Source organism: Myodes glareolus, chromosome 8 (assembly GCF_982192425.1).
Source record: "Myodes glareolus chromosome 8, mMyoGla1.1, whole genome shotgun sequence".
NCBI lineage: Eukaryota > Metazoa > Chordata > Mammalia > Rodentia > Cricetidae > Myodes > Myodes glareolus.
The window spans coordinates 76,984,967-77,004,394 of record NC_142033.1 but is presented as its reverse complement, the minus strand read 5'-3'; the positions used below and the strand labels follow the sequence as shown (position 1 = coordinate 77,004,394).

At 47.3% G+C, this 19,428-nt stretch overlaps 1 protein-coding gene across 6 annotated transcripts in view; it reads right to left on the bottom strand.

The window, feature by feature from the left end:
* The window catches only part of Ccm2 (CCM2 scaffold protein), a 58,150-nt gene that overhangs the window by 28,345 nt on the left and 10,377 nt on the right, over positions 1 to 19,428 (bottom strand). For 2 of the 6 annotated variants that reach the window (XM_048450089.1, XM_048450094.1), the window contains exon 1: positions 3,283 to 3,504. The exons of 1 other annotated variant lie outside the window; for it this stretch is intronic. In XM_048450089.1, coding sequence (XP_048306046.1) covers positions 3,283 to 3,489 — 207 coding nt within the window. In that variant the 5' untranslated portion in view covers positions 3,490 to 3,504. Of the gene's footprint in view, positions 1 to 3,282; positions 3,505 to 10,791; positions 10,949 to 19,428 lie in introns of those variants that run through there. 3 more of the 6 variants (XM_048450091.3, XM_048450090.3, XM_048450093.3) reach the window with 3 other exon arrangements.

The window sequence follows — 19,428 nt, the reverse complement described above, 5'->3', positions numbered from 1 at the left end:
CTTTAACACTGAATCTGGAAGGTGTTCTAGATACTAGTCTTGGTTATTTTTTTCCTTTCTGTCTGTAGTATGTCTTCTCATCTTTTCTTTTGTGGTATGAGGACAGACCCCAGGGTCCTATGCACACCAAGGAAACATTCTACTGTTATTTTATCCTTATATACAGACTGAAGTCTTTGCATTTTGAAAGTCTGGATGACCAGTTTTTCTATCTGGTATCATCTAAGAACTCTGCCTAACCTGACACCATGAATTGTTTTCTGTTCCTCTGCAATGCCCTTACCAGTTTTAGAAGTGGACACTTAAGCCCACAGTCCCCTCTAAGTTGACTTTTGCGAAGGTATAAAGTGTTGAGCAAGGTCCCTTTTTGTCTCTACCGCCCAACTGCTCCTGCATGGCTGCTGACATGATCCTTCTTCCTCCACGGAATGGCTCTTGCACCCGCTACTTCTAGGTTCACAGTGTTGTTTCCCAGCCCATGGCAGCTCTCTGCCATCTTGGGAGCAGGAACACTCCAACACGACCTGACGCTGGGCAGCTGACTCCTCCCTTATTCTCTTGTTTTCTCATAAAGAACTGTCTTAGTCACTCTTTTCTAGCCTTTGCAGGCCAATTTCTGACCAATCTGATGTCTGCTGGAATTGTGGCAGAAACTAGCTGTGCTGTCATCTGGGTGTGTGCTTCATACTGGGCGCCCTGTGTAGTCTATGCCTTTGAAGGGCTGGTCCCTGCACAGGAACCTGAGAACTGGCATGAACTAAGCCGAACCTTCCAGCACATGATACAACACACATTTCTCTTTCACATCTCTCCATTTACTCAGCTGTTCTCTATTTTCTCCTTGACACTGTGGTTTGTTTGTATTTGTCGAAGCACGTGTGCATGTGCGTGTGCAGGGAGTGTGTGTGTGTGTGTGTGTGCGCGCGCGCGCACATGTAGAAAGGCCAGAGGTGGTTGCCTCTCAGTGTCTCACTGGATTCTCTCAGAGGACTGACAGTCCCAGCACCCACGTCAGGCGGCTCCAGGGTGATCCAATGCCTCTAACCATGTAGACCCTGCATTCACCAGCACACAGCCACACACACAAGTGTATACACACATACCCCCAAAATTAAAAATAATAAAAATTAATTTAAAAAGACAAAAGTAGAATCATTGCTATTATATTATTAACAATATATCCTCTTGTCTTCTTGTGACTGTGATACACAAGCCAAGTGCTGCATGATGATTTGACCAATGACAGCCAATGTAACAATGGTTCCCTAAAATCATAAAGGCATCCAATTTTCCTAGTGCTGGCGAACTTTGCGGCTATACTAACGTCACGGTGACATGAAAGAGTCAGAATATATTAATAGCTATACAACAGCTATACAGCGCACACATAGTATTTGACAAGCATACTAAATGTCTGTGATGTTAATACTGTCACTTGACAGAACTAGAATTACCCAGCAGACAGACTATGGGGATGTCTGTGAGGAGGCTCTAGACTGGGTAATGTGTGAAGACCCTACCTGCAGGCTGCACAGCACCATCCCACAGCCTGGGATCCGGAACTGAATAGAAAAGAGACAGTGAGCTGAGCACCAGCATCCACCTCCCTCTGCTTCCTGACTGTGGACGCCACGTGAGCAGCTACCTCACTGATGCCATGACTTCCCTGTGAGGATGACGCACCCTCAAACAACAAGCCAAAATAAAGCCTCCCTTAAGTTGTTTTTATCAAGAATTGTGTCAAAACAAGGAGCAAAGTAACCAATATAACTGTTACTGGCCTGTGTGTTTACTATGCTATACTTTTAGCATTTTTGAGTGGCCTCCTGTCACATCTGTGATCCTGTCACTTGGAAGGCTGAGGAAGGAGGATCCTCAATTAAGGACACTCTAAGATACAACAGTGAGACATTGTCTCAAAGAAGCAAAGCAGGCTGGAGAGATGGCTCAGAGGTTAAGAGCACTGACTGCTCTTCCAGAGGTCCTGAGTTCAGTTCTCAGCACCAGTTCCAGAAGATCCCACGCCTTCTCCTGGCCTCTAAGGGTACTGCATCCATGTGGTGCACAGATATATAAGTAGGACATCCACACATATAATACTAGTCGGTTAAAAAAATTTTTCTAAGCAACCAAAAACCCAACAGCAGCCTCATTTACTTTGTAGTGACATCACAAACACATGAGTGACTGATACACCAATGTATGTGTAGGCCTCCACACTGTGATCTTCATACCGATGAAGCCATCCAACAATGCTTTTCGCAGAATAGGACCCACTACCAAGCGACGCACAACGCCCACAGGTGCGCTACTCTCGGGCCACTGTTTTCTCACTGGTGGTTATTCTCTTGCGCTCAGTGTTTAGGTTAAAAGTTTGTCTCAAATGTGGACTCATCCTCTGCTGCCTGTGTTTGAAACGGGGCCCTGGAGAGCTGACTGAAGCTGGGTTCTGGGCAGGCTTCCCTTAGCTGACTGAGGGGCACCTCCTAGGGTAGTATGGAACTCCTCAGTTTCCCCATCGAGGGGAAGCCACCCTTGACTGTAAACTGTTTACGGGAGAGACTTGTTCACAGACATTCTGGATGCCTGAACATAAAAAGGGGTTCTGTTTCTCACCATCCCCAACAGACTCTGACTTAACTTCCCCAGCTGCTTCGTTTGCACCAGGTATCAATCCTGGTGCCCCACTTCCCAGTGTGGAGGGGGCTGACTAAACAATCCATCCTGGGGTGGGGTACTTAGTCACCCCGCAAGCCTCCTGAGCCTTCTGTCCTCTTCAGGGACCCAATCCAGCTGGGTCCACTAACGAGACTCCCTCAACTCCACTGGCTTCCTTCTTTCCATTCCTGGGTTCCCACAGCCTGTCGCCCCTCCTGCTCTCTCTGAGCTTACAGCTTCATATAATTTTATTAATTCATTTCCATTCTAGGGGTCATCACACAGCTTGACCGGTCTCCCTGAGACATAAGACGTCAAGCAATCAGGGTAAGGATCTGGGCCCAGAACAAGCACAAGCTGTCTTCCGCAAATGGGGAAGACATGGTTTCCCTGTTCTATAAGCCTTTTCTGGTGGCAGAATACAATATTCATGACCTTCGAGAGACAAAGTAACACACTACCACAAAGGATGAGAAACCAGAGTTAAGGACGGGCTGGTTTTGGGGTTTTCCAGTTATTATCCCGAGGCAAGAAGGTGGGTAGGAGGCAGGCTAAGGTACTGATGTGGAGCTGGCAATGGACTGTTTGTTTGGCAGGAGTGCCCTGTGGCCCACGATGACTTACCTTCACCTCCTTCTCAATATAGTCGCTCAGCAGTCTGTCTGGCTCGACGCGCTCAGGTAATGACAACACCACAGTGTGCAGAGGGCGCCTCTCTGTCCCCTTCTCATGGGCTTTCTTATCTCTACTCTTTTCCCCTTTTAGGAATACTCGTTTAAATGGCGACACAATTCCAGGCTGCAGGCAGAAACGGCAATGATTGGAGTTCATTATTCACACATTTGTGCTGCACCTACTAACAAACAGAAGTGCCCAAAACGATTAGCACAGCCGCCATGAAAACGGGCTCCTCTAACACACAGATGGCAACTCTCACTGGCGTGAAGACAGGCAGGGGACAGTCCCCAGAAGACAGCAAGTGGGCAGGGCTGCCACCCACAAAGGCGTGTCCACAGTCAAGGGCAGATGAGCTCTAGGAAGTTCACGCCAGACTAGGGACTCGCGCGGCTCCTTCGAAGCCGCTGCTAGGGCTCCGAGTGGGCTAGCCACCTACACTCACAGCCCCACATCCTGCTGGATGTGAGGTTAGTACCAGGGCTTTGAAGACAAAAACCTACATGTAATCAAAAAGAACTTGTGAGCTAGGGAGAGGGGAAGCAAACCTAGTATTTCCTACCACGACCACAAACAGAAGCCGTCCCCAGCTCTGCAGTGTGTCCTCTGCAGGAGGTCACAGAAGCCAAAGCCATGAGCAATGCAAGAAAGAAAAGGACGTCCTAGCTGGTTTTGCTCCAATGCAGCAGACAGCAGCTGGGAAACCACAGGCTCAGCTCTGACCTCCTCTTACTCCCCAAACAAACAAAAAATGTATAGACTAAATTATCAGACAGGACTCCCATGGTCCAAGGCTCCCTCTCAGGAGACCCTGCATGGGGGCTGCTCCCCAGCCTCACTTTCAGGCTCGGCTCTCTAGCACTGGGCGAGAAACCAACAGGCAAACAAGATTCACCCAGCCCCAGCCTCTGAAAACCACCCTGACACCCTTCCTGTGCCTGCTGCCTCCTGCCACGAACAGCTTCCCTGCCCCTTGGCTTCGCATCCTTGACCCTTTGACGTCTGGGTTTTATTCCACTGATCCACTGAAATGGACACAGATCCAGGAAGCCCACTCAGCAGTCAAAACAGCCCTGGTGCTAGAGCTGCGCACTCACTGCCACCATGCCCACTCTCCCCACAAGCTCCCGCCAACTCAGGACTCTGAAGGCTCAACCCTCACCTGCTGTCACGTGGTCTGAGCGGCCCTGCTTCCCACACAAGACAGCTGAGCTCTACTATCTCTAAAATGAGCCTCCGGGAGTCATCATGAGCAGTTTGTGAGCAAGCTGTAGAAAGCCCAGGGATGGTCTGATACATTGTAAATAAAATAAGTCTTACTTGACAACCCATCTCCTCTTCAAACGTTCTTTAGAGCCTGGCATCAAAGCTTCAGACCACAGACTGAGTAATAAAGTGGGGCCAGCGTCTACAAACCTCTGCATCCGGGCACCCAAGGTAGAGTAAGACTGTGGTCCAGAGCGTATAAAGTATTTCCACTCATATGAGCTGATTCTCATTGACTACACACACACACACACACACATACACACACACACCCCACACGCAGCAGCCACATGGTGAAGGGTGAAATAAGATGCTAGGAACTATAACAGCTGGAACTCCGTGATGAGCACAGAACTTCAGTTGCTTTTGAGACAGGGTCTCCTGCAGCTCAGGCTGGTTTCCAACTCACTGTACAGCTGAGAACTCTGTGCGTACATCCCGTCTCCAGCTCCCTAGCAGGAGTGCTAGGGTTACAGGTTTGCACCACACGCCCTTTTTTGTTTTTCTGCAGTGCTAAAAACAGAACCCAGGGCTTTGCTCATGCTGAGCAGGGACTATATCATGTGAGCTATACCCCATGCCCCTTCGTTGAAAAAAAATATATATTTCATAACAGTACATCCTTGAGCAGGATGAAGAACTGCTGCCTATTGCTGCCCACTCCTAAACTACGAAAAGATGTAAACACACAAAAAGTCAAGAGAATCGAGATCCGCAGAAGATGACAAACACCAGAGAGGACAGAACGTACTTCTAGAAGAGTCTCTGAGATAAGTAAAACAGGCCATCGTTGGGACCCTTCTGTTTCGTTCTCCTCAAGCTCCCACAACCTTTCTTTCTGGCCCAGGGTGAGTTTAGACAAGAGGTGGACAGGGCAGGGGCACTTGGACAGGATGACCTCAGTGTAGAGATCGTACGGGAGAACAGTGGGAAATGGTCATTTGAGACTCATCAGACAACCTGACAGTGAACTAGAGATGACCCCCCAAACTTAGTGACACATATGAACAATGTACAAGTCATGTTCATCTCCCTGGTGAAGAGAGCTGTGATTTCTACACCATGGCACCACCTCTGACCAGACGGTGCTCCAATTATACCAAGCCTGTATACCTGACTGCTTCTTCTTCCTGAGTTCTTTTTTTTTTTAATTTTTTTAATATTTATTTATTTGTTTATTATGTATACAGTATTCTGTCTGCAGGCCAGAAGAGGACACCAGGCTTCATTACAGATGGTTGTGAGCCACCATGTGGTTGCTGGGAATTGAACTCAGGACCTTTGGAAGAGCAGGCAATGCTCTTAACCGCTGAGCCATCTCTCCAGCCCCCTTCTTCCTGAGTTCTTAAACATCCATGTGTTGTTCATGGTCCATAAACCTGACCCTCCAGAAGCACCAACCACAGCCACAGCCACTTTGGACAGGGGAGAGTGTCGGTCCCCACCCACTCCCCCTGCAGCCTTGTAGCGGACAGTGACCGAAGGCTGGCTCTCATACACAGGCAGCTCAGCTGTCAGTCTGGGCTTCCAGAAGCTGTCTGTTAGTCCAGCTCAGTACTAAATTACACATGGAAGCAACAGGAAACCAACTGTGAAACTAGAAGTTTGCCAAGATCAACCTCTAACCAAGAAACTTTCACCAAATCAACAGGCCACAGGCCACTGTCACTGTGACTCTAACAGCGATACACAGCTCATCAAACAGAATCTGTGTTGGCAAGAACCCTGGGTGTGTCTTGTAATCCCAGCCCAAAAGACAGATTATAATGAGGCGACACTGGCTAGAACTCTACAAGGCAAAGAAATGAGGCCAGCCCGATGCCCCTAAATATGCCTCTCACTGTCTCAGAGTCCATTCTTTCAGTTCTGCACATGCCCAGCCAAGTGCCCTACCACTGAGCTGCGTGCCCAGCCCTGCCTCTGGCAGCTTGTGTGACCGCCAGCATCCAGTATGTGGCCTGTAAGTAACCAGTACAGGCTTCAATAAATAATAAATCCCAATGCAGACCCTTTATTTTTATGCGCCTACCAGATTAGGAATCCAAGGCGGCTGTGGACAGAATAGTCTCTGCCCTCAAGAGGGCTATAGTGAAGCAGAAAATCAGGACAGAGGCAGAGCAAGAGAAACTAAACTGATAGCAAAAACAGCAGCAGCTGAGCAGATGCTGAAGACCTACTGTGATGTTAAACCACCCTGTTTTGTGCTACCTTAAGCAGTAAGGAACAAGGAGAGCTGAATGGAAGCAATGTCACCCTTGGTCCACTCACAGACTAGCCAAAGAAAGCACCATCCCTAAATTCCAAGCCTGAGTCATGTGGAGGCAACTCCAGTGCCTCTTGGACTTGGGCCTTCAGGTCTACCGAAGCACAGACACCGCGGATTGCAATGACCGCCCCCGCTCTCCATCCACGGCCTCACTTTCCTAGATTTCAGTTACCCACAGTCAACCTTGATTGCTAAGTATTAGATGGAAAACTCCAGAAATTAACAATTCGTAAGTTTGAAATACGCTTACTGCAGGACAGTGTTACAATTATTATACAATAATATATAGTGCTCATCTCTTATGTATAGAACTTCAGCACAGGGAAAGGTCTAGATAGACACCGGGCTGAGCACTGCCATCAGTTTCAAGCATTCACCTTCAACCCAGCCGTGCAGACAGCAACAACACCGTGTGAAGGTAGACCCTAGAGTTGAGCCTGGATACAAGTACTACAAGCTCTTCTTTTTCTCCAATGCCTCAAATGATTGTAATTCGTTCTTACAATGTAGAACGGAGACTGAGAAGTTCCTCTGCAGGCGTCACTGGGACATGACAATAAAGAGTGACTGACGCTCTGAGAGGGCTGGTCAACGTGTCAGTGCGGCCTCAGCTCTCAGATACGACGGCAGGATGGGAGGACAGCATTCAGACATCCCAGAAATAAAGACGCTTCTGAACAAGGAGGAGGAGTGTGATGCTGAGGCAGGAAGATAGATCGGAAAGAACGCAAGATCAACGTCAGACTGGATCTCAAAATAAAACACCTTGCCCCTGCCTAGCACGAGAGAACCACTAGGTTCCATCCCTAGTACTACACAGGAAAAAGAGGGGAGCGTGCATCTCAGATATGAAGCTGCTTTTTGTTTTTCACCGGCTTGTTTATTAGTCTATTTTCAGTTGGTTTCTTTTCAAGACGGTTTATTCTGTAGCTCAGGCTGGCTTAGAACAGAATTATACCAACTTTCCTGCTTCAGACTTCTGAGCACTGCGATTACAGGGGAGAGCCACCACACCAGCTCTTAACATGGACAGTAAAAGGAAATTCTGTCTAAAAAGGAAATGGTCTGTGCCTGGTGGCACAGAGACAGGAGAATCTTTGTGAGTTCAAGGCCAGCCTACTCTACACACTAAATTCCAGGACAGACTGGACTACATAGAGGAAACCTGTCTCAAAAAAAAAATAAAAAAAACCAAATAAATAAACAAACAGACAAATAATTAATATTGTGATGTATGGAGTCAAGATCCCCAAATGATCAGAGTCATTAATTTGTTGTGACTCACAACACAGAGATTAAAAGGCAGATTTAGCAACTGCCATTATTCATTCACTGGGTGCTGGACCCAGCAGAGCGGCAAGGTGAGTGGAATCCCAGCACAGGGCAAGACTTCCAGACCAAGTCTTTCCTGTAGAAACTGGGTCCTCAGGGCTGAAGGGGCAAGCCAGGGTCCAAGACACACAGCTGGGAAAAGGAACACAGAACACAGGAATCAAGTTCCTGACACATTGCACAAAGTTTCTAGATTCTCCCTGAAAAAGCTCCTTGGATCCTGACAATATTTTTTCACTATTGGCCATCTTAGGCCAAAAATAGTTCAAGTTAGAAGCGAGAATAGGCTTGTAGCTCAGCAGCACAGTAATTACCTCACTAGCAAACACGAAACCGTTTTAATCTCTAGTGCCACAGAAAGAAAAAAAGGTATGTGTGTGTGGGAGGGAGGACGTGGTTAGAAACCTAAAAACCACCACCACAGAACCATCACAGCTACCCAGAGAACCATGGCAGCACACCCCATGATGTTGGTACAGCTTGTGACACTGGCACTTGGAAGCAAGAGGATTTTTGAGTTTGATGCCTGCCTGGGGTACATAGGGAGATCCTATCTCAAAATTACACAGATCTCTGAAACTAACTCACTCTGATCTCATGTAGTAACTCTGCCCTCCACATGCACCATGGCATGGACACAGACACACAGTCAGATAGACACACACACACACACACACAGAGAGAGAGAGAGAGAGAGAGAGAGAGAGAGACCCATGAAAAGACTCCTGGGAAGTGAGCTCTTTCTTTGAGGACGAAAATAAATAATACAGCCACATATTTTAACTGGGTTCAGTATGAAATCCTAAGCTCAGCACATTATCTGGACAAAGTGCTAGCAAGCCCAATCCAGAAGGAGCAAATGAAGGTACAAAGATGTGCCAACAATTTTGCAAGCACTTGTGATTTAATCTTCACTATCAACTATTTGGTAGGTTTCATCTTATCCTAACACTACCTCCTCGGGCAGTGGTGGTGCATGGCTTTAATCCCAGCACTCGGGACGTTAAGGCAGGTCGATCTCTGTGAGTTCGAGGCCAGCCTGGTCTACAGAGTGAGTTCCAGGATAGCCAGGGCTGAGACACAGAGAAACTGTCGGGGGGGGGGGGCAGACTACCTTAATGCCCAAAGCAAAAGGCCCTATGTATGCTTGTCACATGACACACAACAGGACTGTACAGCGAAAGTGAAGGTACTGTCCCCTCCCCTAATCTAACCGGAAGACAGACAGTCGGAGCAGGCCTGGGAGAGATGTGGGGCCAGAAGAGTCAAGAGGCTCAGAGGTCAATGTGAGCGTCTGGGAAGGGGCTTCTGGGTAGGCAGGGAGAGCAGCAGGAGCTGATCCCATCTGTCACTCCTCCCACACCTCATCCTGCCCAGGCTCCATCTTATACAAACTCCTGCCGGGCAGTGTTGGCAAATGCCCTTAATCCCAGCAGAAGCAAGCAGATCTCTGTGAGTTCAAGACCAGTCTGATCTATAGAGTGAGTTCCAAGCTCCAAAACTATACAGAGAAACCCTGTCTTGAAAAACCAAAAACCAAACAAACAAAATTCCTAGTAGGAGCCTGGCACAGGCCTTTAATCCCAACACTTTGGAGGTAGGAGACCTCTGTGAGTTCCAGGCCAGCCAGGACTACACAGTGAACGCTTGCCCCCAAAACCCCAAAAAACAAGGAGCTCCTTCTACTGACCAGGCCTCACAGACGACAGCCAGCTTCAAGCGCTCTGCAACACCTGGGACAGATCGCTCTCCCCACCCCCACCCCCGCCTTGAGAAAATTAAGGCCTGAGAATGTAGCTCAACCACTCAAAGCCCTTGGTTAAATCCCCAGCACGTCATAAAAAACAGGTGAGGCGGCACAAGTCTACCATCACAGCACTCTGGAGATGGAGGCAGAAGACCACAAGTTCAAGGTCATCCTCAACTAATACCAGCCTGGGAAAGGCTGTATGTGAGACCCTGGGAAAGGGAAGGGAAAAGTACTCCAGTCCCTATGAATGGAAAAAGAACCTCGGCATATGGACCAAGACAATGGGCACAACATGCCCAGCATACATCCCTACCTCAGGACTCCCATGTACACGAGGAATGGGATCAAAAGGGATCTCTGCCTACTCTACCCTTTTGCTCTACTGATAAACCCACAGAGGGCCATGCTGGGGTAGGCCTGGGTCCGTGCTGGCGGCCTCGTTCTGCTATGCACTCATGGATAAACTCCAGGCACACGTCTTTCCAACCTTTCCAACGTCTGAGTTCCCTCACTTTCTCAATCTTTTCCCACCACGTTTCAACTGTGATCTTAGAATTCAATGGCCTGGAAGTCCACAGCAAAGTATTTCCCTAGAAGACATAAAACTCTCATTCCTTAATGCGAGTGAGTGCAACAGCCTGGACCTCAGCTCAACAAGCCAGCTCCTCACACGCAGGCCCAAACCTTGCCACCGCTCTCCTCCAGCACACGTCTTCCAGCCTCAGCCCAGGGAAGTTGGTGAATGAACTGCACCCAGCATCCCAGAGCAGGTCAGGGTCCCGGTGTGCAAGCACATCCTGGAAGCAGCACGGATGTTTGTTTTTCACACTGGGTATGAACCTACCTCGTTCTCCATGGGAAATCTCCTGGGACACTCAGGGAAGTTCCTTTGGAGGAATCCTGGTTCCTCCCCTTCGACCGACAGTTGCCGTTATTTCCTAGCCCTTCTGAGCTGGTTGAAAAATACGGTCAGAAGCTAAGCCCTCCCTCTGAGAAAACACGAGCGCACAGGAAGACCAGAAACCACAGCTTCCTTCTGCAAGGCTTACTGAAGTTGTTTACAGTTTTTAGAAAGCTTAAAGAGCAACAGCACCCAGAAGCTGTTGGCCAATTCCAAGAAGACTGCATGCAAAAGGGTCACACAGTGAACCGGCCAACATCGCTCCACTGCTCAGGGCAGTGGGAGCACACAGGGAGCCCGCGTCCCATTTCCAGCCAACTCCGAGCAATCAACTGATGGATGTTACTTCAGAAGTCTGGCCAGTCTGCAGCTTCAAGTGCCAAAGCCACACAGGTAGAAGGCAGACACGCAGGACTACATCTACCAGAGAGGACCCAGGGCCCTCGGTGCTGGCGGCAGGACAAGAACAAGCCTGCTCTGCCATGCTGTTTCAGCACTTGTCCACAGCAGCAAGACCTTTACAGAGGCAGGGGCATGTCCAGGTGTGCCCAGGTGAAGACTATATCTGTGTCTAAGTGCTCATTCTAGAGCTGCCCAGGCCAGCAGACTCTGAAACTTAAGTCATCAACTTGCAACAAAGCAATGTGTGTTCATAAACAAGCTTGTCTTAATTGCCTCACAGTTAAACTTCCTCATCCAGGAAAGGAGAAGTTAAAATTGTTATTGGTAAATGGTCCTTACAGCCAGGCAGTGGTGGGGCGCCTTTAATCCCAGCACTCAGGAGGCAAAGGCAGGCAGATCTCTGAGTTCAAGGCCAGCCTGGTCTACAGAGTGAGTTCCTGGAACTACACAGAGTAGTGGCCAGGGCTACACAGAGAAACCCTGTCTCAAAAAAACAAAACAAAAATAACATGAAAAAAAGGCCCTTACAGCTGAATATTACAGAATGGCTTGCAAATAAGAATAGCTATTTAACTGGCTGATTAGTGTGATACTATCTCTCTATCTATATACACATATATATTTAGATATATCTATCTAAATAAATAGATTGATAGGTATAGATATCCTCAGACCAATAAACGAAATGTAATAAAAATGCAGATGTTCCTGGCCCTATGTGAATTAAGTCCTCAATAAATCCATAATAAATTAAGTCAAAATGTACTTGGCCCAGCTAACCCCCTGTGTGGCTGTGTCTGCCCTGTGTTCAGAACACCACCATCAGCCCCATCAGACAGCACCACCTAACCCTAACTCAGCAGCAGCATTCTGTATAATCTACTGAACTCCACATACTGAAAGTGAAAACTTCTTGGGAACAAATGTGTGGGTATCTTCTGTGCCATCATAAAGCTGAAAATTCACTAAGTTAAACCATCCTATGGGGGAGGGCAGTCACCGTCTTACTAATTCCAGGTTGAACCAAATCAAAAGGCCAATACATGCAATCTCTCTTTGTCCATAAAAGGGGCAATTTTATAAAGTGTTGCTTCACTGACCTACAACAAATAAAGTTTAATCCTTCCTGGTTTCCAAACTCCTTATCGCAAACTACTTCTGTCTTTCACCTGTGCCAAAAACTCAGAAAGCGCCCAGAGTAGGAGTGCAGTCCCACACACTCATGACTCAGCACCTGACACCAGCTGGCCTGCCATGACCTTTTTTTTTTTTTTGGTTTTTCAAGACAGGGTCTCTCTGTGTAACAGCCCTAGCTGTCTTAGAACTTGGCTCTTGTAAACCAGACTGGCCTCAAACTCAAAGATCCATCTGCCTCTGTCTCTGCCTCCCCGGTGTTGAGATTAAAGGCGTGCACCACCATCCAGCAACCATAAATAAATGACAGAATAAACAAATAAATAAAGACTGTGCCCATACCACTCTGAACATGCCCAATCACGACCTCTGTAAAACCCAGAGCAGTCACCTTCTCAGGCTCCTCTCTAAATGCTGCCTTGACAGAAAGGAAGCAGGGGACACTGACCTTCAGAACAGATGGGGGGGTGTCCAAGTGAGACACCAGGAGGCCACCTTGTTTTGTTATTCCAGGGGGCCCCTCCCAGGAAAACACCCATGACTAAGAAGGTAATTATCACTAATTCCTCACACTAATCCACTAATGAACACTATCCGTCCTGCACAAGCCAGTGGACCAGCATGACAGAGAAAGGCTACAGAGTGGACAGCGAGAGGTGCCCAGAGCAAGCTGTCTGAGACCGACACCACACAACAAGAACAGACTGCTACATAAAGAGAACAAGAACACTATCTTAGAAGTCACAAAAATTCATCAGGATGATAAAAACAGAGCTAGGACCAAAATGAGAGGCCTAGGATTAGACAGACTGGGATTGGCTGACATCTGTCTGCTACTTATATTCCAAAAACACAAATGTTCATTTTTATTTTGTGGTTCTGGGGATTGAAGCCCCAGGGCCCTTGCACCACTAAATATGCATCCCACCCCTAGTCTCACTATGACTACTTTTACGAGCAAACCTTTGCGCCAGGAACTATGGCAAGACCTGCAATCTCAGCCCTTGAGCGGCAGCTGGAGGAGCGGGAGCTCAAGGCCAGCTTTGGTAACAGTGAGAGAAGAGCAGCAAAGGAATCCCATTCTCAGTAACAGAATCCTACTCGGAAAACTGTGCTCTGTGCTGGAGAAACGGCTCGGCTGCTAAAGGCTGGTCTCACGACCGAAAGCACAAGAAAAACTGTGTTCTCCACCAGGCACGGTAGTACATACTTTTAACTCCAGCACAGGAGACAGAGGCTAGCAGATTTCTATGAGTCCAAGACCAGACAACTTGGTCTCTAGCAAATTCCAGGCCAGCTGAAGATATGCAGCAAGACCCTGTCTCAAAAAATTACAAACAACAGATCTTCTCTCTCTCTCTCTCTCTCTCTCTCTCTCTCTCTCGCATGTGTGTGTGTGTGTCTTTGTTTTATGTTTGTCTATATCTCCCTTTTTTAAGTAATAAATGTCTAGCTTTAAAAAAAAATTACAAACAACAAAGCACTGCTCACTTGGCGATTATGGTCTTTTAATCTTCTCAACATTAAGAAGCTTTTAGAAATTTGTTTTCTCTTTTATTACCTAGGTATCTACTTAATGGCCTGGGTTTTACATTTTAGTCTGAAGTCTAATAAAAATATCTCTTCCTGATCTTTACAGGAAGGTTGTTTTTGTTGATTTTTTTTAAAAAAATATTTATTCATTTATTATGCATTCAATATCTGCCTACATGTGTGCCTGCAGGCCAGAGAGGGCACCAGATCTCATTACAGATGGTTGTGAGCCACCATATGGTTGCTGGGAATTGAACTCAAGACCTTTGGAAGAGCAGGCAATGCTCTTAACCACTGAGCCATCTCTCCAGCCCCCTTTGTTGATTTTTTTTAAAGAATTATTTTGTTATACGTACAGTGTTCTGTCTGCATGTTTGCCTGTACATCAGAAGAGGGCATCAGATCTCATTGTAGATGGTTGTGAGACAACATGTGGTTGCTAGGAACTGAATGACTCAGGACTCCTCAAAGCGCAGTCATTGCTCTTAACCTCTGAGCCATCTCTCCAGCCCCTTGTTGATTTTATGTGTATTCGTGTTTTGCCTGCATGTATGTCTGTGTGCCCAGAACATGTCTGGTGCCTGATACCAGAAAAGGGCATGGGATTCTCTGGAACTGGAATTACAGACAATTGTGAGCTGCCATTGGGTCCTCTTGAAGGGCAGCCAGCGCTCTTAACCACCAAGCTACCTTTCCAGCCTCCTATACGAAGTGTGCTGTGGTGATCAGTCTTATTCTATTCAAAGCGAGTTTCTGGGAGCTTGGTCCGGAGGGTAAATGAGGTCAGAGTCATTCTGAGGAACAATGGGAGAACTACAGGCTGGCAAGAAAAAACAAGATTCAAGGGAGCTGAGACTTGCTTTGAATAAACAAGGCTAGCAGTCTTTTTTTTCTTTAAAAGACTTACTTTTAATACTTTTAAGAGTGTGCCCTGGTGACTACACGCACCCGCGAGGCCAGAGGCAGCGGCTCTCCGTGCAGCACAGTGGTAGGCAGCTGAGAGGCAGCTGTGGTGCTGGGAACTGAATGCACGCCAGTCTCCAGGAGCCGCCTCTCTGGCCAAGGCACCAGAGTGACCTCTTTGTGAGACTCTCAGAAAATCACCAGTTTGTAACTGGGAAAGGAGTGGGTGAAAGTCAAGGTCAGACGTGCTTCGGCTTCCAATCACAGGTGTATTTAGATTCCCATTTGTAATAGCTCTACCAGGCCAAACGTGAAAGCTCAGGCCTTTAATCCCAGCACTCAGGAGGCAGAGGAAGAGACAAGCAGATTTCTGTGAGTTCTAGGCCAGCCTGGTCTACATAAAAGTTTTAAGGCCAGCTAGAGTGACACAGTGGGACCCTGTCTTCAGAAACAAAAAACAAGCCGCCGGGCGGTGGTGGCACAGCCTTGAATCCCAGCACTAGCGGAGAACTAACTACTATCAGCGTACTAATAATGAGCATAGCAGTAAACTAGTGACTTACTGTTCCACCGCAGACTGGTGAATCTCTCCCTCATTAGAGAATCTTCTGTCTGCAGAAGAGGGTGACTAACAGAGACGGCAACTGACAGCGTGCAGAGAACAGGAGACTGCAGAACGCTCAGCCCTCAACAGAACATCTGGGCTGCACCCCTCCTCCCAAGGCTCAAGGGATCATTGCGGAAGGAGAAGCAAGATCGTAAAAGCCAGAATGGGTGAATGGATACAAAGAACACTGTTCTCCAGACACACGAACTCACAACAACTGTGACAGCACGGACAGTCCCCGTGAGAGCTCAAGTCAGACCAAATCCCAGCACGGAGAGGGAAGGCGGACGTGAAATTCCACTCCTACCAAGCAAGAGGAGTTACTGGCAATTTATACCTGCCGGGAGAGGGAGGAACCATTCTAACAGTGTTACCCCGTGTAGGTCAGCCATGATCCAGGGGAAGGCTACATACACACCCATGAGGATATAGGCACCCCAAACTGGACTTGATGTGGGCAGGGAGAGAAAGGTGAAGGATAGAGAAGGAGGTAGAACATGGGAGAAGCTGGGACGAATATAGTCAAACTCACTGTACAAGATTCTCAAAGAAACTATTTTTAGAAAAACAGTTATCTCAAACCTCAGGAGGCAGAGGCAGGTGGATCTCTGTGAGTTCGAGGCCAGCCTGGTCTACCGAGCAAGTTCCAGGACAGGCTCCAAAGCTACAGAGACCCTGACTAGAAAAACCAAAACCAAACAAAGACATCTCTACCACCCTCTAAGGATCAGGGACCGATGCAGACGAGGAAGCAGAAGGGATGGAGAGCTGGAACGTAAGGAGCCTGTGAGACGCTGTCTTCCGGACGCGGACTGACTCACAGCAGCTGTGGTGACCTCATCAACATTCCACTCCTGGAGAGGAACTCAGGCCCCACCCTAGTGAGTACTGGGGGTTAGTAGATGTGAGGGGTCGGTACCATAGCTACTAGTAAGAACCCCATGCTCTGGGAAATAACCCTACATCCACATTCAGGCAAGCAATCCTAATAAACTCTGAATGGAAAGTCAGCCGGCTCAGCAACTAAGAAAGAGCATTGTTCTTCTGAATACCGGAGTTCGGTTCCCAGCACCCACACTGGGCGGCTCACAACCACCTGTGACACCCTATTCTAGACTTCACAGCCACTGTGTCAACACACACACAGCCATAAACACACGTACACATAACTAAAAGTATTTTGTAAACTCAGTGGATCATAACACACATAAATAGAGGTGCTTTAAAGAAGGAAGGGTTCAGAAATGCATTATGTAGATGTAAGAAATCATCAGAGAATAGTTTTAATTAAAAAAAAAAAGACTCAGAACTACTTCAGATTCAAGCAGCTCAGAGGCATGTAAACCAAGTGATCCTCCAACTGTAAGATCTGCACTGATCAATGAAGAACAGTCAAGGAAGCAACTGGCAGATGGAGCCGGCAAGCTGGAGGTAACAGGGAATGTTTGCCAACTTCCTGACTGCTGTGGTTCAGTGCCGAGGGACAGCGGTTAGAGGACGGAGGCTGTGCGTGTCCGCAGCTCACTCTCTGCTTTGTCACGCTGCAGAGTCTTTGTTTGGTTCTGGAGACCGGGTCTCATTATGCTCGAGCCGGCTTCAACCTGTGCTCTCGCTGCCCTTCTCGGGTGTGCTGGAACTGCGGGCACGTACCACCTCTGCCTTACCACTTACTCTTCACTAGCTCTGAAATGGTAACAACGAGGAATCTCAGTAGAAGATATATGGGTATTCTGTGTGCATGAAAATGATACATAAATTTAAAATTTCAACATAAAAGTTGAAAAGTCAATTGTTTAAAGGAAAAATAAAGTCAGTCACAGTGACACATAACTGTAACCCCAACACATGGTGGAGGTGGAGGCAGAAGGAGCGTTTGGGACCATCCAGCTTTGGCTGCATAGTGAGTCACTTGTGACACTGTCTCACAAAATAACAGCACTGACATAATGCTGGGATTGCAGCACACATGGAGGTAAAACACCTTGGAAACTGCTCCAAGTACAGAATGAGGTTTAACTGACTGATGCCACTAACAGCTTCCACACTGCACAAGAAAAGTGACGGGAAAACATCGACTTACGGCAGACTGTCACAAACTACAGCTGAGCACCATAATCCCTAAAGACGACACACACGCTCAGCAGAACTAGAACACAGTGCTTAGGAGCGCTCAACTCCAAAGACAGGAAATAAAGATCAACTAAAACACTGGGGAAGGAAGATAAGCAGAAAATAAAAGTCAAAAGACCCCATCTCAAAAAAAATGAGAGAAAAGGAGAGTGGTAAATGGGAGAGAGGGGAGAGTAAAAGGGGAAGGGAGGGGGGAGGGAGGAAGGGAGGGAGGGAGGGAGGGAGAGATCTGAAAGGAGAAGTGTGAAGAGGAAGAACAGAAAAGAGCCCAGCAGGCAAGCCCGTCAGCCCAGATTGTTGGTTTAAACACAGCAACCAGGCAGTTTTCCTGTTAAGAAGGGAAACTGGGATTGATCTCTACACCCACAAATAAAACAGAAAAGCAACACAACTCACAGACACACATTAAATGTAAATGGGAATTAAAAGACAACTAGCCCAGGCATTTAAGTCCCAAACTCAGGAACTTTAGGCTGGAAGAGCTGGAGTTAAAGCCAGTGCGTCTTGTACAGTGAGAAGCTGCAAAAGAAGGAGAGACGTGGGGAAGGGGAGGGAGGGGAAGGCCAAGAACAGGGAAAGGAGGAAAAGAAGAAAATCAGTGGGAAACAGTTTGGTATTATCTCATAAAGCTGAATATAATTAGGTATGGTGGGTCACAACTGTAATCCCAGTACTCGGGAGGCAGAACTGTTGGGAGTGGTTCAGGTCTGCCTGAGCCACACAGTGAGACCTCATCTCAAAAATAAGTAAGAACAGACAAGAAAGTTCACACTTTGAGCCCAATACTTGGGAGGCAGAGGCAAGCAGATCTCCATTAGTTCGAGGCCAGCCTGGTCTACAGAGTGAGTTCCAGGACATTCAGGGCTGTAGAGAGAAACACTGCCTCAAAAAAAGAAAAATAAAAATTAATTAGTTTAAATTCCTATTTGAGGTTGGGGATGTAGCTCAGTTGGAGGATATTTGCCTAAAAGCATGAGACCCTTGGTTCGATCCTCAAACATGGCAACAAACACTTGAGTCATGAAACAGGAAGACCAGATACTCAAGGTCCTAGCTATATAGAAAGGTTGAAGCCACCCTGGGCTACAGGGTACCTTGTCTCAGAATAACACTACCAACAAAACCTTCAGGGGCATGAAGGAATATTCCCAGGGATGGTGGTGATCTATTTCTCAGTAAAATTTTGGGGTCTAGTATAGTTTAGATGTTCAATCTCTCCCCAAATGGCCTGTGCAGTAAATGTTTTGGTCCCCAGCATGGCACTATTAGAAATGGACATTTAGAAGTGGGACTTGTCAAAAGGTCCTGAAGTCATGGGTGAGGGTGACAACTTCTTTTGCCCCGGCTCTAGATCAGCAAATGCTCTGGCACATAAGGCTCCTCTGTATGCCACCTCACACAGAACCAACACTACGGGGCAATAAAGCACAGAGCAGAGTTTGGTACAGTTATAGAAAGCTAACAAGCTGCACAAGGTGTGCACTTCACTTATCAAACAATGTACAATAAAGACTGTGTACATTTCATTGTTTATAAACTGTCTCTCAAAAAAAAATTTTTAAATGCAGGACCTATATTGACGCAGGACACTAGAGGCAGAAGAATCTTTATAAATTCCAATTCTGGGTAACCTGTTCTACATAACAAGTTCAAGCCAATCAGGGATACATAGTGAAACCTTACTTCAAAACAAATGAATGAACGACCTGGGCAGTGGTGGTGCACTCAGGAGGCAGAGGCAGGCGGATCTCTGAGCTTGAGGTCAGCCTGGTCTACAGAGTGAGTTCCAGGACAGACAGGGCCACACAGAGAAACCCTCTCTCGAAAACAAAACAAACCAGCCAACCAACCAACCAACCAAACAAACAAAC